At 38.0% G+C, this 24,780-nt stretch overlaps 1 protein-coding gene across 1 annotated transcript in view; it reads left to right on the top strand.

Annotated features, from left to right (window-relative positions):
- TMPRSS15 (transmembrane serine protease 15) overlaps positions 1-24,780 on the top strand; it is a 133,678-nt gene that overhangs the window by 105,018 nt on the left and 3,880 nt on the right. Inside the window, exons 20-24 of the mRNA XM_050782170.1 lie at positions 2,288-2,337; positions 2,497-2,671; positions 15,948-16,129; positions 18,382-18,477; positions 22,435-22,574. Of these exons, the coding sequence (XP_050638127.1) occupies positions 2,288-2,337; positions 2,497-2,671; positions 15,948-16,129; positions 18,382-18,477; positions 22,435-22,574 (643 nt within the window). The remainder of the gene's footprint in view (positions 1-2,287; positions 2,338-2,496; positions 2,672-15,947; positions 16,130-18,381; positions 18,478-22,434; positions 22,575-24,780) is intronic.

Below are 24,780 nucleotides of genomic sequence, written 5' to 3' on the forward strand. Positions count from 1 at the left end.
CATTTATGCTAATTACATGCATGTTTCAGATCATATAATAGTGGTGTCACTATTATAATGTATGTTTGTGCTATTTGAAAGAGGCATCATTTATAGACATATTTTAACCTTTCATGACATCAACAAGCCAGTTAATTAAATGTCCTTGATCCCTTCCTTCATTAGCCACATTATATTGAGTTGGCAGAAAACCAGACATATGTTCATTTATTTATTAATTTGGTTAATTTATTTATGCATTTATTATTTATTGCATAGATGATTATGCTTGTATCCCTATGAAAACTGGTACTTTTGAAAATGCCCTTGCACTAGTGGTTGTAGTAAAAAAATAAGTAAAAGAAGAGGATGTCCGGGAAAATGATTCAGCCAACTATAAAAATCTACTGACCTATATGACCTATATTCTGATTTTTTTTTTTTTTTTTTTTTTTTTTTTTTTTTTTTTTTTTGAGATAGAGTCTCGCTCTGTTGCCCAGGCTGGAGTGCAGTGGCGCCATCTGGGCTCACTGCGAGCTCCACCTCCCGGGTTCCCGCCATTCTCCTGCCTCAGCCTCCCGAGTAGCTGGGACTACGGGCGCCGCCACCACGCCTGGCTAATTTTTGTGTATTTTTAGTAGAGACTGGGTTTCACCATGTTAGCCAGGGTGGTCTCGATCTCCTGACCTCTTGATCCATCCCCCTCGGCCTCCCAAAGTGCTAGAATTACAGGCGTGAACCACCGAGCCCGGGCTGTTCTGATTGTTTAACCTGTTGTGAGATATATGCAAGACTCAGACCACCATCTCCCACCACAGGGTTAACAAAAAGGAGAGTTAACTGAGACTTCCTTGGGGTGTTATAAATAAATACATGTCAATATATCTAGATTGATATACATGCATGCACACTAGTTACTAAAAAGATAGACTTCCTTATATTTCAACTAAAATCATTCTGTATTATAAAGAATATGACAGCCATTCAATATGGATACATATGATTTCAAATAAACTTTTTCATGTATTTTTCTGAAACACTGTATTGCTTTGGACATATGGATCTTAGGTCTTATTTACGTTGCATTTTTAAAGACCTAAACAGCATGCACAATTAGCTGTAGCTAAGTATATAAATGTAAGTCATTACGATTATATGTGTATCTGCATGTATAATGTGTGTGTTTTAATGTAGCCAGTATCTGCTGTGGTTACAATTGGAAATAGTGGGGGGGGGCAAGTACTTTAATTTCTTGTGTTATACTGACCTCTAGTGGCTGATAAGTAGAATGCATTATAAAACAAATTTGCTTAGTTTTTGTTTAAAATGGAATTCTTGACACTGAAAAAAGGAGTTGGTATTTAAATTTCTAAGCAGGTGATGCGTTTTCAGTAATTTATGCCTTTGCTTTCTTTTTTTTTTTTTTTTTTTTTTTTTTTGAGACGGAGTCTTGCTCTGTCGCCCAGGCTGGAGTGTAGTGGCCGGATCTCAGCTCACTGCAAGCTCCGCCTCCCGGGTTTACGCCATTCTCCTGCCTCAGCCTCCCGAGTGGCTGGGACTACAGGCGCCGACCACCTCGCCCGGCTAGTTTTTTGTATTTTTTTAGTAGAGACGGGGTTTCACCGTGTCAGCCAGGATGGTCTCGATCTCCTGACCTCGTGATCCGCCCGCCTCGGCCTCCCAAAGTGCTGGGATGACAGGCGTGAGCCACCGCGCCCGGCCTATGCTTTTTTTAATGCTTTCATTTATATGTGCTTGTTACATGTCTGCCTTCCTTGAAAGCAGCGCCTGTGACATATTCATCGTTTAATTCCCTGAATGAAGCACACAGCCTCATACACAGTGTTGGGCACGGAATAGTTGCCGGATTGGCAATACTGAGGCATACTCTGGGTTATAGAATCATGAAAACCAATATTGGTTCAAGTAAAATAACAGTATCTATCATTTATAGAATTTCATTGTGTATAAGGCCCTCTAATAGTTTTATTGCAAATACTGCTTTTTCTTCCCACAATGCTCCAATAAAGTACTATCACCCCCATTTTATGGAAGAAGAAACTGGGTCTCAGGGATATTGAGCAACTTCCCTGAAGTCACATAGAAATGGTAGAATAAGGATGTAAACTCACCTCTATTTGACATTAAACTGGGGCTTCTTCGGCTTACAATTCAGTCTCCCTACATTTCATATATGAGACATTAAGATGTCCATTTTACTAAAGCAAAAGTAGGATAACCTACACGATGTTTGACCTCAAAATACTAAATGCGTAATTGTAAAAATATGATTGTTTTTCTGTTACAGTCAACAGTGTTTGCAGGATTCCTTGATTCGGTTACGGTGTAACCATAAATGTAAGTAAACATGTTGTCATATCCCCCTTCCAGCATTCTGTTTAAAATTCTGAATAGAGTTTGTATGACACCTGAAGTTATTTTGTTACCACTCAATTTTCACCATCAGAAGAAATGATAAAAATGAAATAGATGCTCTTTCTCCAATTATTTTAATAGCTTGTGGAAAAAAACTGGTGGCTCAAGACATCACCCCAAAGATTGTGGGAGGAAGTAATGCCGAAGAGGGGGCCTGGCCCTGGGTTGTGGGTCTGTATTACGGCGGGCGGCTGCTCTGTGGCGCATCTCTCGTCAGCAGTGACTGGCTGGTGTCCGCCGCACACTGCGTGTATGGGTGAGTGTGATGCCGTGTCCCTTCCCAAACGAGGTCACCACAGCAGACCCTGCCGAGCCTCCCATTTCATGTAGCCTCACAAAACCACCCCAGCAGGAAAATCTTGCTGTTTATGACATTATAAACATTCCAATTATCTTCCCATTAATGTCATGTCTGAAAATAGAGATAAATTTTAAAAAATTATTGTGCATTAGATACAAATATTAATTATTCTACATTAGATATTACATCATTAGACCCTTTTACATATATAAAAATGGAAACTTTTGCTAATTCACAAGGTAAGCCTTTTTCAGAGTGTGAAATTAGTATTTATTGTAAAAATCATACTGGTTACCATTCAATTTGTCCAATATTTATTGCTAGCAAATTGTCAGTATCAGAAAGTATGCTTAGGTTGCACTCCAATTACAATTATGCCGCGCTCTGGAAGTTCATGGATAAGCACTTTGTTGTGAATTAGGATAAAAGTACTTAGTTCTTAAGTCAGATCTATTCTGATTGCTACCTATTAACTGAAATTGAGAACTAGTATCAACCGTATCTGACTCTGTTTTGTACTATAATAGGACAAGATACATGTTGAATTCTGGCATTTATTTTACAGTCCTTGAGGAGAGAACAGAGTGGATGGAAGGGGGTGAGAGTAAAGGAGGAAAAACTAAATGATTCTGGGCCCAAGAACATGTTCATTCTCCTCTTCCACGTGAAAGATGCCACTGCTCTAGGTTGTCACGTGGTTCTGAATTCGGTCAGGGAAAAGGGAGCTTCCTCACAGAAGACGCATGAGCTTGATCTAGGACTCATCTCCTGCCCCTATGTCAGTGAGACGTCCAGTGAATGACCTTACTCATGAGGATTAGAGTAAACCTCTCTGTAGCCAGCGTCCAGAACCTCTGAGGAAAGCACCATGTTAGAAAGAACCAGGCATGGACGAGGAAAGAACCAGGCATGGAAGAGGCAGTCATAGTTGATCAGGTTACAAGACTTACTTTGCTTACTCACACAGATATATAAAGTCCTTGGGTAAATAAAGACAAACTGTCAGACACAGAGATTGTGAAAATTTTAAAGGAGATAGGGAAAGCCAGGTAGAGTGAACCTTAAGAGATTGCACTTATGCCTAAATACCCATTATATCAGAGTGAAAGTAGACTCAAATGCATAATCCCAGGGCTTTGGAGAAAAAGAACCCTCGACTAGATCTCAGGTTTGCCAAATAGCTGGTCTCCAAAGGAGCTACCTACAGCACCATCCCATCTACGTCTAAAGCTCTCCCTGCTTCTATCCATTGAGTGTTACATCCTGGAGACTAAATTACAGACTCTCCCATAACTAAAGTGCACCCTCTTGACTTTGCTGTAATTGTAATTTATATTGAAATTTATTTTCATACTATGGCAAGCATCTGTAGAGGCAATTTTTCCATCCCCTTCTAAACATGGCTTTAACCTTTATCGACATATATTGTTTGCGTTGGACATGTCGCAGATAGGTGACATCTGTATCCTAACTGTGATGCAAATTAAAGCTACTTTTAGCTAAAGAGCCAGTGTTTTCTGTTGCACATGGATAGATCTTACTAAGTTAGCAGCCTTGCTATATCAACCTTGAATTTGGCAAATTCCTGTTTAATGTTCTTGTCAAACATATGCTTTCTAAATGTCAATCATGCTTGCAGTAATATTAGCGATGTCTTTCAATGATCTGTTTTACAGATGTACTTCTAATAAGTCAATGATACCAATGTCATAGCTTTCCAAACAAGAAATACGTGAAGAAAATAGAAAGGCAGTTCTACCTAGTATAAACACATGTCCAATTGTTACCAGAGAAAAGGAGTACAGATCCAGGCGCCAAGAGAGGATTCTTGGATCTCACACAGGAAGGAATTCAAGGCCAGTCACAGAGTGCAGTGCAAAAAGATCATTTATTGAAAGCTCCTGAGTCACAGAGTTGGGCATGCTTAGAAAGCAAGAGAAGGAACGCCCTGTCTTTGTTTTAAGTTTTTCTTATATGGGGGTCTTGTTGATGTAAAGACTAAACTAAGCTGTGTCTACATGACAGTAACTTCGACAAAATTTGTTATTCTATTGATTTAGAGAAAACAATCCTTGGTGTTGCAGTGTGTAAGTACATCAAAGCATAATTATCTTGAAAGGATATGTTGTTATGGGTGTTGAGACATTTGGACTTTCCATTGTTGTAGGATTGTGTCCTTGTAGGTATCTTTAGGCTGCTTCCTCAACAATAAACATTTTATGACTATGAGTCATGACCAGTAAGGATGTGTCTTGTTACCAAGATGGGGCTGAACTTAAAATGGCGTTACTGTGGCTCTCCTAGGCTCCTGCTTCTCTCACACAATCACATAGGACAATAAAATGTCTTTTCAGTTTCAGCTTAAGCACAAGCAAAGGTAAGTTGTACTAGAATTGTGATGATTTCAAAATTATCCTTACCAACCATGCATTTTACTCTCCTTCAGCATTCAGTGGAATTATTTTTTTTCTCTAGTGCCTAACAGCTTTCTTGCTTTCTACTTCACGTCTCTAACAAAGAAAGTTTCTAATACTGTTTTAGATAGTTTAATCAAAAACTGTTTTATCAGTACGTTAATACTGGCTCTTATCTGTCTCTTTAAAACCCTAATTGTGCTATGGAAAGCTTAATTTCCTAATAAAAAGAATAACCCAGATCAAGCAAGTTATTAAATTCATGCCACGCAAGTAGCTTTGCCCTCAGTGTAAACCTGTCCCAGGTGTTTTAACCTGCAGGTGGTTAAATAGTTTAATTGAACAGCTCTTCTGTTTAATCTTATCATCAACACTTCATTTGCATTCCTCAGGCTAAGTTCACCTGAGTGATTCTAAATAACCCTGTGCCTGTTCGGTTTCTCTGCCATGGTGTTGTCCTTTCACAACCTTAAAAGAAGGATCTGGAAAAGTGTCGGCCAACCTCGCTGTGGTTTAAAGGGCAAGTTTGACTTTGAACTAAAGGAGAGGATTTTAATCCTTTATATCCAACAAATCACATGTGTGATTATGGACAAGCAACTTAGTATCTGTAAGTCAGTTTCCTCATCTGTAGGAAATTCATAAGGATATCTATCTTGCTTGTCAGGACAACAATAAGATGCTGCAATGCTTTTGCCGACCACGATTCATGCAGGAATGTGCAATAAAATGTTGATTATGTTGCAGTTCCTGCATAGGAAGCCTCTATGAAAGGAAAGGCCAAGTCTTGCACAACGCATATTCAGCATATTTATTTTCTGAAATTTTTATATTGATATAATTTCAAACATGCGTAAAAATTGCAAAAATAGTACAGAGAGCTCTTTATACCTTTACTCAGACTCACCAATTACTTACATTTTCCTCTATATATTTTATCATCATCTCTTTCTAAGTCAGGAGACTTTTTTTTCTGAACAATTTCGTAGTAGGTTAGATGTATTTTTATACACTTAAGGACTCAGTATATTTTTACTAAAAACAGGATACTTCCTACAGAATCACAGCAAAGCATGGAAATTTAACATTAATGAAATACAATCCTAATTAATTGTCACAAATATGCTCTTTATTTTGTTTATATGTTTGCCATGTTAGAACCGATTCAGGATAGTGTATTGCACTTGAATGCTACACTTTTTTCATCTCCTTTAGTGCAGTGTAGCCCCTTTCTGTGTTTCTTGTTTTTAATATTTTTGAATACAGGCCAGTTATTAGGTGGGAAGATTCTTCTATTTGAAAAAGAAAAAAAAAAAAAAAAACTCAAGCTTGCTCCTTTATCAGCCTTAATATAGTCCCACTCTTTGAGAACTTCTTTTATTTTCTCTCAAAATAAGATGCTCCAGGTTAATCTTGTGCGTTTTCTATCCTAGCCCTGAAGTCAACTTTTCCTTAAGAAACCTTATTTCTATTTAACTTATTTCAGTTATTTCTGTATTTTGGTAAACGTGATCTTGTGTGCTTATGGCTACCGTTTTTGTGTCCTGTTCCTAAAACTATACAATGAGAAAAGCTCTATTATATACCTATAAATATAAACTCAAAACAATGACTCCAACTCAAATAGACTACTACAGGGCAAATTCTAATCTTGTCTTCCTCTGTATTTTTACATCTTGATTCCGATAATAAAAAGCATTGTTTCTATTATCTACAAGCTATTGATGTATTTGCTGAAGTCTGGAAAGCCTGGAACACACAAAGGAGTTTGAGAATTGCTAACTCACACTACTGCATGAAGCAGACTCATCAACCAGGGTCTCATATTTGTTTTCCACTCTTTTTTCCTGCTGACATATAGCAAAATGCATAAATTTAAGTATACAAATTGATGCATTTCGTAGATGCATGCACCTGTTAAATTGATATTCCTCTGAAGATATAAAACATTCCAGTCACCCAAAGAGTTGCTTCATTACCTCTTTCTAGTCGCTCATATCCCAGCTTCCAGAAGCAAATATGGAGCCACTTGGGTGGGCGATCATATATAGATTTATAGTCTGGGTCCCAGTCATTGAATAGACATCTATTAAAGATGAAATTAGTGATAGGGAGCCTCTTGCCAATATCGCAGTCTTTAATTTAGCTTTTCAGAGCAGACCAGAGGCGTCACAGGGCTTACCTGATTTCTTATTGAAACAATTCCTTAAAATATGTTAACACTCCTGAAATACATAATTTCATATATGAGGTATTTGGGGCATGGTGAGAAATACAGACTACTATTCATACTTTATTTATTTATTTATTCATTCATTCATTCATTCATTCATTCATTTATTGAGACAGAGTTTCACTCTTGTTGCCCAGGCTGGACTGCAATGGCACCATCTCAGTTCACTGCAACCTCCGCCTCCCGGGTTCAAGCGATTCTCCTGCCTCAGCCTCCCAAGTAGCTGGGATTTCAGGCGTGTACCACCACACCCGGCTAATTTTGCATTTTTTAGTGGAGATGGGGTTTCTCCATGTTGGTCAGGGTGGTCTGGAAAGCCCAGCCTCAGTTGATCTGCCCACCTCAGCCTCCCGAAGTGCTGGGATTACAGGTGTGAGTCACCATGCCCGGTCTATTTATAATTTATTTAGTACTCCGTTTATTAAACGGATATAACTAATAAAACTTTGCAAATCAACTTTTTAAACAGTTAAGCATTTATAATAAAATAACATTACTCAATTGCTACTGTAATTGCAATTAAAATTTGGATTTTTTTGAATGCCTCATGCGCTAAGCGGAACACAGAACAGGTATCGATTCAATAATGTTTAAATACTTAATTTCTACTAAACCTATCCTCAATATACATATTATTAGTTTAATTTTATTTTTCTGTTTATCTACCTAGTCTTATCGCTCTAGGGAGTTAGGCTTGTAATATATAATGTTCTTCAGATTGCAGAAATACTATAATATCATTTTAAGATTATGGTAATATTTGCAGATAAGAAAGAGCAAGAGGGGCCAGAGGCAGTGGCTTACGCCTGTAATCCTAGTACTTTGGGAGGCTGAGGCGAGCCTGAGCTCAGGAGTTTGAGACCAGCCTGGGCAACCACCATGAAACTCCATCTATACTAAAATACAAAAGAAATCAGCCAGGTGTGGCAGTGTGCGCCTGTAGTCCCAGCTACTCGGGAGGCTGAGGCAGGAGAATTGCTTGAACCCCGGAGGCGGAGGTTGTGGTGAGCCGAGATCGCACCACTGCCCTCCAGCCTGGGCGACAGAACAACTCAACACTCCGTCTCTACCAAAAAAAAAAAAAAAAAACCCAACAGGAAGAGCATTTTCTCAGGACAATAGACTTCTCTTTTAGATGTTATTTGTGTAAATGTATGGGGTACAAGTGTAATTTAGTTACATGGGTGGACTCCATCATGATGAAGTCAGGGCTTTTAGGGTATCCATCACCTGAATAACATACACTCTACCCATTAATTTCTTAATATCCACCCACCTCCCACAGCACCATCCTTCTAACTCTCTCTGATCTATCATTCCACACTTTGTGTCCACTATACATTATTTGGCTCCCACCATAAGTGGGAATATTTGAAAGTTGTTTCACTTAAGATAATGGCCTCCAGTTCCATCCATGTTGCTGCAAAAGACATGATTTTATTCTTTCTCCTGGCTGAATAGTATTTCATTGTGTATATATGCTACATTTCTTTTTTTTTTTTTTTTTTGGAATCTTCTATTTTGTTTATTTTTTTTATTTTTTTAATTTATTTATTATTATTGTACTTTAAGTTGTAGGGTACATGTGCATAACGTGCAGGTTTGTTACATATGTATACTTGTGCCATGTTGGTGTGCTGCACCCATCAACTCATCATTTACATCAGGTATAACTCCCAATGCAATCCCTCCCCCCTCCCCCCTCCCCATGATAGGCCCCTGTGTGTGATGTTCCCCTTCCTAAGTCCAAGTGATCTCATTGATCAGTTCCCACCTATGAGTGAGAACATGCGGTGTTTGGTTTTCTGTTCTTGTGATAGTTTGCTAAGAATGATGGTTTCCAGCTGCATCCATGTCCCTACAAAGGATGCAAACTCATCCTTTTTGATGGCTGCATATATGCTACATTTCTTTATCCAGTCATCGGTTGATGAACACTTATGTTGATTCAGTGTCTTTTCTATTGTGAATAGTGCTGTCATAAACACACAAATGCACGTATCTTTTTGATATACTGATTTCTTTTCCTTTGGGTAGAGTCCTAGCAGTGGGATTACTAGATCAAATGGAAGTTCTATTGTTAGTTCTTTGAGAAATCGTCATAGACAATAGAGATTTCAAGGATGGGTTAGTAATACTGACTTTGGTTAGAGCTTAGGTCTTGGATTCTTTTCCAAAATATTTCAAGTTTGGGTGCTAGTCATCTTCCTAAAAGTTAATATTATCTTACTGGATCACTAAGACTTTTTAGATTTATGTCTTTATTAGAGGTTGTATCAACTTCCAATCTTGTGTTTCCCTGTAAAATTATGTTTTGTATAAGTCTCTCTTGACCCATATCATGCAATCCATTTCCTAGACACCATTCTATTAGCACTGTTTTAATAACATATGTCTATTCAGCAGGTATCTCATAATGATTGGTGCACTCAGAAATTTCATTAACTAAAAGTTTCCACTGTATCTCTGAAGTTACCTCTACTTTGATAATTAATTCATCATCTTGGATCACATTGCTGAGCCCCCTTTTTCTTAGTTATTTTGCATAGCTTGTTACACAAATAAGGAATATTTTAATATATAGAGTTTGAGACTCTAAATATTAAAAAAGAAAAAAGAGCTGGGTGAGGCAGGGAAAGACTGAGGAAGAACAGAGAGTCAAATGATGTGGATTGATATGCAACTCTGCCTCTTTACCTGGTGGTTATGAGGAACCACTGGTAATATTCACTCCTTCCTGCTCTTGGATTGCTTACTGTTTTTGTATATACATTCGATCAGATGACATGTGCTGAGCACTTATCCTGTGCTAAGTATTTTTCTAAGTTTGGGGGTGATAGTGTTATACAGACCAACAAAATCTTTGCTCTGATAAAGTTTATATGACAGGTTAAGGCTGAAAACATTTAAATAAATACTTTAGCCATGATACACGCAGTAAAGAAGAGTAGTCTGAACAGAAAGTATGATAAGAGCAAGAAGGTTGTTTTTGATTCAGTGGTTGGAGAAAGCTTTGCAGACCAATTGAAAATGGAAGGAAAATCTAAAGAAATGAAGGAGAATGTTACACAAATTTCTTGGAAGGTAACAGCAAACTGTGATGCTCTGGGGTAGATATGAGGTAGACTTATTCCAGACACCTCAGGAAGCCCTGTTGCTGTTGCCCAGAAAGGGATTGGCAGAGTGTCAGTGATGAGGCTGGAACTATGGATCGAGACCTGGAGAGGTCTCAGGAGGCTATGGTAAATAGGACGAGGGACCATTTGGAGGACCAAAGAGTGACATTATCTAATCAGGCTAATGCGTGAAGATGGGACTGCTGGGAGGAGCAAAGGTGAAATCAGGGAGACCAGTCAGGACCATAGCTGACGAAGCTGAGGAAGTGGCTGGATCTCATTAGTAAGTTCTGATGGTTAGGGTCATCTGCATTTATTAATGATCACATATATGGAGTAAGGAAGTAAGGAAAAGAGAATGGAGTGTTGACATCATTTACTGAGATGAGGAAAACAGAAAGAAACCAGATTGGAAAGAGAGTAAGAGTTCCAAGTTTTATATAGCAAACTTGGGGCTGCCTGTTAGACATCCAAGTTGGTATCAGTCAATGATGTCAGCCTATGGACATACAAATCTAGATTGTATGGAAGAAGTCAAGAATTAAAATACAAATGTAGAAGTTGTCAGTATATTGTCGGTATTTAAAATAATGACTTGGATGAGATTATGTATGAGGCCAGTGTAGATATAAAAGAGAAGGCCAAAGGCAGACCCCTGGGATATTCTAAAATTTAGAGTTTAAGATGAAGAAAAAAGATCCGGGAGAAAAAAAAAAGACTGAGGAAGAACAGAGAGTGAAATGAAAGGAAAATCACAAGCGCATGGTGAATCCTGGAAGTCAAGTGAAGAAAAGAGTTCAAAGATGATTCCTTATGTTTAAGGGATCATCTACCAAGAAAAATTATGTTCAGGAGTGTTTGGCCTATTTCTTGTTTCCTGTACTTACTTCTGTTTCTTACACTTACACAAATAAGCATATACCCATATTTTAAAAACAGATTTCTACTTAAAATTAAATAAAAATATTCACATATATAAAACTCTTTTCCTTGCTCATGAAAAGGAAGAAAAATTAAACATATCCTTGTTGTCTACCCTCCTTTTACAATAAAACTACCTTTCGCACCTGTTAACTTTTCTCTTTTGAGTTTCATTGCAGACACATGGCCCTTCATAAACAACTCAGTTCTTTTAACTAGGGTAATTATAATGATCATTACATGAGAGTCACCTTGCTAAAACTTGGCCAGTGTTATTTCATTTAATCTGGCTTCTTTGTCCTTTCAGAATTGCCCGATATTCTTGAACACTTTCTTATTCTCTGGCATCAACACTATGTATCAGAAGCATTCTAATGTTCAGTTGCCTCAAATATTAGAATTGGCTAGCCATCTAGGAATCCTCGTTATATTCAGAGGAGAATAAAAATAGAGATCAAAAATGCTGTGCTGGGTGTAAACATCAGTGTTGGCATGGTGCAAATTTGTTGAGGTTGCTGTTTTGCCACGTTTAGTAATAGTAAAACAGGAAAAAGGTTTTAATTTACAGTTTTGGATTCTCACAGATTTTCCTTTCCTTTCAGCCTGTTGTGATGCTCTATCATAGTTGTCTTACCATATTAGCTTTCTACTGCATTGAAATTCCCACTTACAAATGGACATCCTGATGCCTAGAGTGGTGAAGTTATTTTCACATCAGCACATACCCACATACATCTGGGACACCACTGGTTCATCTTATCTGGTGCTGCTTCTGCGTCACAGGAAATGGGAAAAAAGCATCTTTTTTCAAAGAAGCATCTTTGGGGTTACAGAGACCACGAGTGTATGTGTGTATGTTTTTCTGCCCTCTCCAACCTTCCGTGCTTCTCTTTCTCTTGCTACTAAGATAAATATCTTGCTTGTGCAGGACAGATGGTGAAATGCAGCAAAAATTCAGCCAACTTCTTTTTTTTTTTTTTTTTTTTTGGACAGAGTTTTGCTCTTGTCACCCAGGCTGGAGTGCAATGGCACAATCTCGGCTCCCTGGAGCCTCTGCCTCCGGGATTCAAGCAATTCTCCTGCTCCAGCCTCCTGAGTAGGTGGGATTTCAGGCATGCACCACCACACATGGCTAATTTTTGTATTTTTAATAGAGATGGGGTTTCACTATGTTGGCCAGGCCAGTCTCGAACTCCTGACCTCAGGTGATCCACCTGCCTCTGCCTCCCAAAGTAAATTCAGCCAACTTCTGTCTAAAGATGCCCTATCTTTGCCGTCTTTATCCTCTACTGGATTGGGGATTTCCAGTTCAAGGTGGTTCTCACTTTCGCCTATGCCCATGTATCTTCTGTCCTATAGCTCTTCCTTCCTTTACTAGAAAGGAGATGCTTTGAGACCAAATTTTAAAAACATAAAAAGTCCCATCTCTTCATCTTAAATGATTTTTCTGAAGGCTGTCTTCTGCTACCCCTCAGATTTGGGTATATGAAAAAGAAAATGATTTTTCTGAAGGCTGTCTTCCACCACCCCTCAGATTTGGGTATATGAAAAAGAAAATGATTTTTCTGAAGGCTGTCTTCCACCACCCCTCAGATTTGGGTATATAAAAAAGCTGGGAAGTTTTCTGCATTGCTCAATATCCCACTAGTGATTATAAAGTACAGATTGTTGAGTGCCACTCCAACTTTCCAAATTAGAGTTTCTGGAAATGGAAACTAGAAATCTAAAGTTTTAGCAACTTCCTCAAGTGGCTCACAGAACTTAAGAACTATTGGCTGTAAGTTCGGTATTCTCTAGTCGTTTTCCACCCAGGAAAAGCTCTAAAATTACTGCCAGATGGAGTAGTACTAGTGGTGCTTGTGCTAGTGTTGGTTTTGTGGTGGGGAAGTTAAGTGCATGACAGAAAGGTTTGTGGAGCAACCTTTCTCTTTGAAAGATGTAAATGATACACGGTAGCGGAATTTTTCCTATCCATGGTGCTGCTCATAGATACTGAAGTAACAAAAACATGAAAGGGGACTATTTTCTGTGTGGCACAATAAAAAGTTTTAGAAATTATCAAGAATGTGTCAGATTAATATTGTTGTAAATTGTATTAAATTAGATGAGTAGCTTGAAGCGTGTATGTTTAATCTGCACAGTTCCTGGTTCATATATTGGTTTTCTACTCAAGTCCTTAAAATAATGAAAGGAAATGTTGATTATTAAACGGTGTTACCTAAAAGCTCTCTCATATCAGTAATGATGTTGGTTAGTTCTCAGAGTACAGCATTTACAAAAGATAAGAATTTGGGAGTTTAGATGCTCTCTCTCTGAAATACCTTAATTTAACATTTATTTAAATCTATAGCAAATAAACTGCATACACCTCTCTGAACTTCTATATGAAAAATCCTGAAGATAAAAGACGTAGAAAACATCTGAGGAGACAATCCTATAATTTTGAATAATGACATGTACTCTGTTAACTCCAACTTATATATAATGATCTCATCTACTGTGAGAAAATATTAATAGTTATTTCATTAATATAGCTAATATTTATATAGATAATTTATATACATGCACTATAAATTATAATACTAATACATTGGTTATATGAATATAACAGAAAATATGATGTATAAATAAATTTAATAAAATACCAAATAGGAAACATATAGTATAGTAATTGTAAGATTAATTTTTTGTAAATATTGAGTAAATGTGTGAGGTAAATGTTGAGTAAAAAAAATGATACAATTTTTAAAATAACTACTTGTTACCTGTCAGTCTTAACAGGCAGGCTACTCAAGTGAAAACTGACCAGTTGAGACTTAGGAAATGTACTGAACCTGTGATAGAGAAAGAAGTTCAGAAATAGAACACTAGGGAAGAGATTCGGCTCTGTTCACTCTCCCCGCATAGGCTAGGGTAGACACGGGAATCCCAGAGTACAGTGCAAGTGGGCTGTGGTCAGTATGTCTGAAATTATCAAGATGCCGAGCATGGCTGAAGTACAGATTCCTCTGACCTGGAGAAGAGAAAGCAAGAAGACCTCTTGTCAAGACTCTACAGCACCCTAATGACCTCCTGGCCCAGTCTCTAAGCCACTTAAGGAGCTGCCACCAACCACGAGGAGCAGAGACAACTTCCCCTACCTGGGCCCAGGGAAACCAACAGCAGAGCTTCTCTCTCCCTCTTGCCCACCACATCTCCAGTCCTTCCTTCTAATGCTCAATCCCTCCCACAGCACCCCACTCAGAGCTGTATGAGGCACCCCAGTCACTGGTGTAAGTGCAGGCTCTAAAGTCAGACAGCTCCAATGAAAGTCACCTCCTACCATTTAGATAATCAGGGCCTAGTTTGTTCTGATTGTAAAATTCTGATAAGGATTCAATGAAGAGGTACAAAAGTTCTTGGTATTGCACTTGGCAGCAAGTAGTATTTTGTTGCTGCAGAGTACTCAGGTATATTTCTTCAAGTTTTAATGCAATGTGGTTGTCTGTGGACGCTTACTGAATGCTCGGACGCTCACTGGCTTTACTGATGACTGCAACCTGACCAAACATAATAATTTGGTAAATAAAACAAAGTGATAGATCGATGTAAGTAACTTCATGCCCTTTATATATCTGTAAGTGACTTGGACTTTAATATTTAAATACCACATTAAACGAGGCATTTGTGACTGTTAAGAATTGAATCAATAGCTCTGCCTAGGATTGCAATCATTGAATTTTACCTTCATTGTGAATATGGCTTAACTGGCTTAATTCCAGCTGATAATTCCTTTGTGTGAAGAAATCGCAGGCCAATAGCACATTTAAAAGTCCTTGTACATTTTCAAATTATAATACAGTACCCAACTTAATCTGTTCTACAACACAAGTGTTATCCTTTACCAGTTATTATAGATGGTCAGCATTGTATATGGAGATTATTCAAGTTTATATGTTAGATTATAAAAATCATAATAATACTGTTTACCTTAACTATATGTGAATTCAATGACTCTCTACATGGGAAAATGCATCTGAACTTCCTTCCATTGTACTACAGTTGCTACAGTTGTTTGAAAAAGCCCTGAACAGGGACATAATTGCCACAGTGAAATGTGACCTAAGGCAGAGGTTCTCCAACCTATATATTACATATATTAGCACAAATTTGGAGATTTAATTTTAAAAGTATTTTTTAAATTGTCTGGTGGTCTATTCCAGACCCATTACATTAGAATTGGGGGAGGAGGGGAGGTAGGTGTCAGCATTATTTAAAAGCACCCAGGAGATTGTAATGTACAACCGTAGTTGAGAACCACAATCTAGAACTAGAGCTCAGCATATGACTTAAGAGAAGTGAAAGAAAGAGATTAGCACTGATTAGGACTTTCTTTATGTTATCAGAAAAATAAAGATGTAAGAATTATTTTTAAAGGATGATTCTTCAGAGGAATTGAAGAACATTTCAGGATAGAAAAATATTCTGAAATATGTATGATGAAGATCTTCTAGAAAGTAACTGCTTTGAATGGAGAGTGTTTCATATTTCTTCATTACACTTTTCAGGAGAAATTTAGAGCCATCCAAGTGGACAGCAATCCTGGGCCTGCATATGACATCAAATCTGAACTCTCCTCAAACAGTGTCTCGATTGATAGATCAAATTGTCATAAACCCTCATTACAATAGGCGAAGAAAGGACAACGACATTGCCATGATGCATCTGGAATTTAAAGTGAATTACACAGGTAAAAAAAAAAAAATCACTCTTAGTCATCTTATCTGCCAAAATTAATTCAAAATTAGATTTGAAATATTATCAATGTCGATGCGTTAATTCATAAAAGTTAGATAATGTGTTACATAAATCATTAGAACTTAAATGGGATTAGGGGGTAGAGAGAAATATATTACATTTCTTTCATCAGGATGTTTAAATCCAACTTTCTGGAAAGAACCAGTAGAATAAAACTGTCTGAGCCCTGTATAACAGTAAACTCAAAGGAGAAGCTCAGATAAATAGTTGCTGTTATTATGCACACCCTCTCTATTTTTCATGTAAAAGAAAGGCAGTTTCATCTACCAAAAAGGCCAGAGTAAGACATAAACTGAGAGAGGAATATATGTTCTGTGGGGAAAGTGAATAAGAATTAAGTTATTCATAGGATGAAGTTTGGTTTTTTGTTTTGTTTTGTTTGTGAGATAGAGTCTCGCTCTGTTGCCCAGGTTGGAGTGCAGTGGCATGATCTTGGCTCACTGCAACCTCTGACTCCTGGGTTCAAGAGATTCTCCTGTCTCAGCCTCCCAAGTAGATGGGACTACAGGTGCATGCCACGATGCACCACCCCCCGCCCCCTGCCGGCCAGCTTATTTTTTTTCTTGTATTTTTAGTAGAGACGGGGTTTCACCATGTTGGCCAGGATGATCTCGATCTCTTGACCTTGTGATCCGCCCGCCTTGGCCTCCCAAAGTCCTGGGATTATAGGCGTGAGCCACCACGCCTGGCCTTCATAGGATGAACTTTTTTTTTTTTTTTTTTTTTTTTTTTGAGACGGAGTCTCACTCTGTCGCCCAGGCTGGAATGCAGTGGAGCGATCTCGGCTCATTGCAAGCTCTGCCTCCTGGGTTCCCGCCATTCTCCTGCCTCAGCCTCCCGAGTAGCTGGGACTACAGGCACCGCCACCACGCACGGTTAATTTTTTGTATTTTTAGTAGAGACCGGGTTTCACCATGTTGGCCAGGATGGTCTTGATCTCCTGACCCCGTGATCCGGCCACCTCGGCCTCCCAAAGTGCTGGGATTACAGGCGTGAGCAGGATGAAGTTTTTAATGGAGATTCGATAATATTATCTGAGTGGCAAATGAAGGACTTCCTCCAAATGCCTGGAAAATGTGCAAGAAATCCCCTGATAAAGTGAACTTTATCATGAAGGGCTCTGCTCAATTCTGACTTTTATTCCTAAGTTTTTTCAGTGCCTGGTTAGGAGAAAGTGCTGCCATCTCCGTGTTTTCATGGGGTTTTATCTATACATGCCTTATAGCACTTACCGAAAACAGACTATTGTTACGGTTAGTTGTCTATCCCTGTCCTTAAGGATAAGCACTGTGTCTTACTCATTTTTGTGTCTGCGCTAGGTCTTACAGGCAGTGGGTGCTTAAGAGTGCCAGTTGGTTTGTAAATTGATGCAAGAAGGGCTTTAAAAGTCGGTGACCAATGTCAATGCTTCCATAATTGCCCTGTAAAACAATCTCCTAAAAGCTTTTTTAACATGGTGATAATTGGTGAAAATAAAAAGCCTCAGAACATTTGCCCAAGTTTCTATTAATTGATGCTGAAAATCATCCTTACCATAATTTTCAGAGAACTGGCACCACTCTCTATTGAGCACCATAATTTTATTTAAAAATAAAATATAAATGATTACCTCCAGAACTAAGACATTTTTTATACCATAAAAGAGTAATGAGGGCCAGGCGTGGTGGCTCACGCCTGTAATCCCAGCACTTGGGAGGCCGAGACAGGCGGATCACGAGGCAGGAGATCAAGACCATCCTGACTGACACAGTGAAATCCTGTCTCTACTAAAAACACAAAAAATTAGCCGGGCGTGGTGGCGGCGCCTGTAGTCCCAGCTACTCGGGAGGCTGAGGCAGGAGAATGGCGGGAACCCGGGAGACAGAGCTTGCAGTGAGCCGAGATTGCGCCACTGCACTCCAGCCTGGGCAACAGAGCAAGGTTCCATCTCAAAAAAAAAAAAAAAGAGTAATAAGGAGACTTGTAAAAGACCCTAAAAGGCCACCAGTGGTAGCTGATCTATTGAAATGCCTATTTCCCCTAAGACCGATGTCTAAAATTTGTACAGGTAGGATAAAACAAAAGTACATGTTTTTTAGATTAAATGTTGAAAATTATTGATTTTTAAAACTTGTTAGAAATGTTTGTAAATCTGTTCTTTCTTTTTCTTTGTTTGTTCGTTTTGCTGTTTGCTTGTTTTTCCAGATTACATACAACCTATTTGTTTACCAGAAGAAAATCAAGTTTTTCCTGCAGGAAGAAATTGTTCTATTGCTGGTTGGGGGACGGTTGTATATCAAGGTAAATTATCAGACTCAAAAAAAAAAAAAAAAAAAAAAAAACCCTTAAAAACAGGCTATTATAATGTGAATACTTTCAACATCTTTGCAAATCTTATATCACAGTTTTTCAGTATCTCCTAAAAGTACTATCAAGCATGTACATGTATATTTAGAGTTGTATATCTATAGAGTTGTCAGAGGAATACTTGTAGAGTTTGTATATTTGTAGAGTTTTGTTTGTTTGTTTGTTTTTGAGACAGAGTCAGGCAGTGTAGCCCAGGCTGGAGTGCAGTGGGGCGATTTTGGCTCACTGCAAGCTCCGCCTCCCAGGTTCACGCCATTCTCCTGCCTCAGCCTCCCGAGTAGCTGGGACTACAGGTGCCCGTCACCACGCCCGGCTAATTTTTTTTTTTTTTTTTTTTTTTTTGTATTTTTAATAGAGACGGGGTTTCACTGTGTTAGCCAGGATCGTGTCGATCTCCTGACCTCGTGATCCACCCGCCTCAGCCTCCCAAGTGCTGGGATTATAGTCGTGAGCCACCACACCTGGCCTATATATTTGTAGAGTTTTTTAAAATTTCTTCAGATTGCATAGAGGATATTATAAAACTATATTCTTTTGAGGGGGAATTCAAGTGTCCCCCAAACTCAATATCTAGTTTTAGTATTATAAACACTCTGATAAAGTTAAAAAAAAAAAAAAACTCATTAAAATGAATATAAACTGGGGTTACAAAAATTTTTTTTGTAAATCACATGATAAAGTCTCATCAAAATCCAAATTATTACTTGTCACATTTTCCACACTAATAAAGCTGTCTTTATTTATAATGTGAAGGCCTCACACTCACATTTTCTTAAAATGAGAATGGAATCTCTTCTAACTTGGACATGCTAATTCTGCTTACTGACAAGAGGACTCAGATTGGACATGAATCTTACATTGTATCCATCAGTTGATATACCATTCACCCCCAGCATTAACTGCATGTTTTCCAAACACGGAAATCCATTCTCAGTAAACTATCGCAAGAACAGAACACTAAACACCGCATGTTCTCACTCATAGGTGGGAACTGAACAATGAGATCACTTGGACTCGGGAAGGGGAACATCACACACCGGGGCCTATTATGGGGAGGGGGGATGGGGGAGGGATTGCATTGGGAGTTATACCTGATGTAAAGGACGAGTTGATGGGTGCAGCACACCAACATGGCACAAGTATACATATGTAACAAACCTGCACGTTATGCACATGTACCCTAGAACTTAAAGTATAATAATAATAAAAAAATTAAATAAATAAATAAAAATAAAAATAATCATACTTTTTTTTGAAAAGTATTCTCGTACTTCATACCCTCTAAATGTAACCACAAGGCTCATTGGCTGTGGAATTTCTAATAGGAGTGCCCTATCTGGGACAGAGTTTTAACCATTCGTAAATAATAAAGCATCAGAAAAGGTACTATAGTCTGATAAAAGGACCTGATCCCTGCAGTCACAACAAATTATAGCCATGATGTTTAAAAGTCCTAAATGTGTTTAAGATGAAAATGCAGAAAATCTTGTGGAAAGGTAGAGGGTCTTAGAATCAAAGTACTGACATTTAAAATGTCCTCACCTATTTTAAGAGAAAGCACAAAGTTCTAAGTCAAATGCTCTTCTGATAATTCTTGCAAAAATTCTTCACAGCAATGACACTGTGTTGCCGAAAAGTCCTCATGTCTGCTGTCCGTCAAGTATACTGAAGTCAAAGACTGTATATTCATATATTTCTCCTTCTTGAAAAATATTATGATTTATTAAACTTGAAATTTTAACAGTAAAAATGATTCCTAGATAGATATTCTCTCTCTTTAGACTTCAAGCTAAAAGACATTTTATGACCACAATGTAGGCTCTTCAAAAACAAATTAACCAATAACAAAATTTGAAACTCTTTATTTCATAGGAAATTATTTTGTTTGTTTTTTGGACTTTTTTAAAAAGCTGAGTAAATGTGGCTTACGTTTACTTATTGTTAATAAAGATACATGTCTGATTGACTTAAGAAAGTCTCTAAGAGTGGTATGGAGCCAGGAAATAAACTGTATCTGAGATCAATTTCATTTAGGCATAAACAGCTAGATCATGTTTAAATCTTTCTTGAGTGATGGTAACTTTCACATATTTTATGAACTTTGCTTTATGATTTCCGTCTACTTAATTTCATAACATTCCAGTTTTCCAGCCGGGCGCAATGGCTCACACCTGTAAGCCCAGCACTTTGGGATGCCGAGGCGAGTGGATCACCTGAGGTCAGGAGTTCGAGACCAGCCTGGCCAACATGGTGAAACCCCGTCTCTACTTAAAATACAAAAAAAAAAAATTAGCCAGGCGTGGTGGTACGCACCTGTAATCCCAGCTACTCGGGAGGCTGAGGCAGGAGAATCACCTGAACCCAGGAGGCAGGGGTTGCAGTGAGCCGAGATTGTGCCATTGCGCTCCAGCCTGGGGGACAAGAGCGAGGCTTCATCTCAAAAAAAAAAAAAAAAAAAAAAAAATCCCAGTTTTCAATCTTTTGAGTATATTATATTAATTAATTAGCTAGGAAAACCATGAACATATTGTTCACTATGAAGAAATGAGGTGATACTCATTGGTTAAATCAAGGCAATAAATAAGCAGACACTGCTCAAATGTTCCTTTATGAAACAGTTTTATCATCTACCAAACAAATTTTACCCTTCATTGACAAGCAGCAGAAGTGGCCTTGGTTTTTATTACAAAATTAAAGTCTGCCAAGCCATCCTTGATTCTCGTAGAATGGATAACAGTGAGATGCCAAATTGTCTCCTCCATTTTAATCTCCCCAATTCATTTTCTTAACTTATAGTCCATTGTCACACTTGAAAAGTTATCCAGTAATGCTTATTCCATGTTCACTGCCATGCCGGTACCTTGAAATTGGTCATTGTGGAAGTGTTTACACCACTAAAATGAGAAGAAGACCTATGGGGCTTTCATTTTTCTGGAGAGACAATTGATAAACATTTACCAATGCACTACTGAGTCATATGTATCTGTTTTGCATCTAAATTACACACACACACGCACGTGTGCACAAACACTCTTCTTTTGTGCCCTTCATTTAGTGCATGAATTAAATTTAGCTGGAAATGAGGTCACATAAATTTTTGCAGCATCAATGGCTGTCACATGTACTAACTTCTCTTCAACGTTCTGCCTCTCTTGAGGAACCAAATAGAAATGCTAATTATTAGAAAGTGCTTATCATCTACCTTTTCTGAGGCACCAGACACCTGCTTGTTTCATATCTCTCTTGGGATTAGTATTTCAGCAAACAGAGATTTGTACTTCTAGTGGATGAATCACTTTGTAAAAAGCAGGCAAGTACGCTCAGCTTTATTTTTTTTAAATGCCTCCTTTCTCTTCACCTGGGTATGGATGACAAGCTGATTGCCCCTAGACCAGGGCATAGTTCATCTGAGCTTTGTCCTCTGCTCAATGTGCACCTGCTCACTCACACAGCGCCACAAAGAAGCTGAGTGCTATTATACGCAAGCGAGCACCTCCTCAGGTGCTAAATGAAAAGCACTTCTGGATTTCTGAGCCGTTGCTAATTTCCCTGAATGAAACGGTTTGTGTTGGTGATCATTTTCCCCCATGAGCAATCCTGTAACTGTTTAAAATCACTGAAGATGCCCAAAGACCATCTAGTCTAATCCGTCGCTCCTACTAGCCCTTCGGTAAGAAAGAAGAGCTTTCCTGTTATCCATTTGGCAAAATCCACAGATGGGCTTTATTATGTGCTTTAGTGTGCAAGGTTTAGTATTTAGTTCCATTATATATACACACAGTACTCGATAATGAGAGTGAAATGTTGGAATAAATAAGACTGATGGTAGTTCATTCAAGGATGCATGTTGATCACGTCTGACTGGCTGGCTGCATTCTCCATTTTGAGCAGGTAGTACTGCAAACATACTGCAAGAAGCTGATGTTCCTCTTCTATCAAACGAGAAATGCCAACAGCAGATGCCAGAATATAACATTACTGAAAATATGATATGTGCAGGCTATGAAGAAGGAGGAATAGATTCTTGTCAGGTAAAGATGTAAAACTCCTCACTGTACCTTTTCAGAAAGCACTGGTGTTATAGTTATTTCATTGCTTAACAATAATTTAGGGGTAAAGAAATAATCAGGGTTCTTTTATTTCTCTTCTTTTACAAAACTGTTACTTTTTGCCTATTTGCATAATCCTGTTGGGTAGACCTGAGCATTGGAAACAAAAATAATTTTTTAAGAAAATAGGTTACAAATCAGATGCCTTTGGAGACTAGACATAATACTTGAATGTGTGAGGCAGCCAGCTAAAATGAGCGGTGGACCTGGGTTGAACCAGAAAGTATGTACCTTATCTAAAAGCATTTCTTTTCAGATTTCCAATTATTTTAAACCCCCTGCAAACTTAAAACAAACAAGCAAAAACAGGGCCTGAGGGCTGGTGTAGTCTACGGGCCTCTAAATTTCAACTCTGATTTTAGAATATCATCCAGGAGTGCAGTAACCTGACGTAATTTCTTGATGAAAACCTGCATAGCCTAGTTAGTCAGTTTACAGCTAACCAAAGGGGAAGTAAATAACTTAATAGACTGGCATAACCCTGGCTCTGGTTTTGATATTATCGTTTATATTAGAAATGTAGTAACTTTACCTTGCTGTAGTGCTAATGTCAGTATTGCAATAAATTTGAAGTGTCAATAGCTCTTGACCTGTGTGGTCATTAGAAAAAAAACTCTTACCCACATACTACCTTCACTGAAACATCTCGCCACCTAAAAATAATGTTCCTGTCTGTTAGCTCCATGAAACCCAAGTACACACAATAAATAAAAAGGGAAGTTCTGCTAGATTTTAGAATTGTAATTGATTTTTAGGTACAGCATGGGGTAGTCATGAAGAGCATGGATTCTACGTTCAGACTATTCTTGTTGGATCCTGGCTGTAACACTCATTGGTGAGACTTTGGGCAAGTCACTTAGGGTTTATGGAGAGGTTTAAATGAGATAATCCATGTAAGGCATCAAGGAATTACTCAAAAATGTTAACAGTTTTTATTATGAAACTTAGCAAATAAATCTTCTGGCATATTTTCTATATTTGAAAATTAATAACATATCAATGCTTTAATGTCTGCTGGATTAGATTAAACCTGCTAGCATTACCGACCAAATGAATAATTTCTAAATGAAGAAATAGCAGTTTATGTCATGGGAAAATGGTTTCACCGTGTTAAAGTGTAGCAACTTATTTTATATATTAACACATATATGTCATACTACCAACACATGACAAGCCATATAAATTGATGCTTGTTCAGATCATCTGTGTCTAAGTCCTCTCGTTAAATCAATGTCTTCAGGTGTGTTAAATTTCCAGCTTCGTTTGACATTTATTCTGCTTTGATAAATGCTTGCAAATTCAAGACAAATAGGATGGTTTTTTCTTGTTTAAAATTTGTCTCCAGGTCTTATACGTCTTTTTTAAAATGAAAAGTGTGCTAAGGGTAAGATATATTGCCACTTAGAAGGAGATCTATAGAATTCTTGTGCAGGAGGGAAATCAGCTGGACAACTTCAATTACAGCTAATGGGGATTGTGTGGCAGACACCTCATGCACTAGGCAGAAAATATGACAGCTGATGCTATTGATTTTAAGGTTACATTAAGTCATTAACTCATGCCAGGTCTCTGAAATCTTATAGTTAGCTCGGATTCTACACAGTCTAAGCATGTTATCCATTGGCAAGTAAGAAATGTCCTACATAAGGTAATACCTTGTATAATAAAATGTTATCATAATTGAGTAATTAATATGCTCGATTGTCACATGATTTTCTTTGTTCAACTTTAATACTATGTTTTATAACAGGATTAATTGATTAAACAAAAATGCATTCTTTAAAACTGTGAACACGTTATTACTGTTCAAATACATTATTTGAATAAGTTCTTCGAAGCATCTTTTAGCCATACGATGGCAAAGAATGTGCCTTACTAGTCATCCACACCAGACGTATCTTCTGACTTACCAAAGGCTTGCCTTTTAGTGGTAGTAGTTTGGATTTAAAGGCAACATCAATGGCTGGAGAATATCTTCTCCACATAAAATTCAGTGAAGGACACTCTACCTGCCATTCCAAGCCATATTCTATACTAATGGCTTTCAATGTGTGGCCTCCAGTCCAGCAGCACCACCTGAGAATCTGCTAGAAATGCAAATTCTCGGGTCCCATCACATATCTGCTGA

The sequence above is a fragment of the Macaca thibetana genome, chromosome 3, assembly GCF_024542745.1.
Source record: "Macaca thibetana thibetana isolate TM-01 chromosome 3, ASM2454274v1, whole genome shotgun sequence".
NCBI lineage: Eukaryota > Metazoa > Chordata > Mammalia > Primates > Cercopithecidae > Macaca > Macaca thibetana.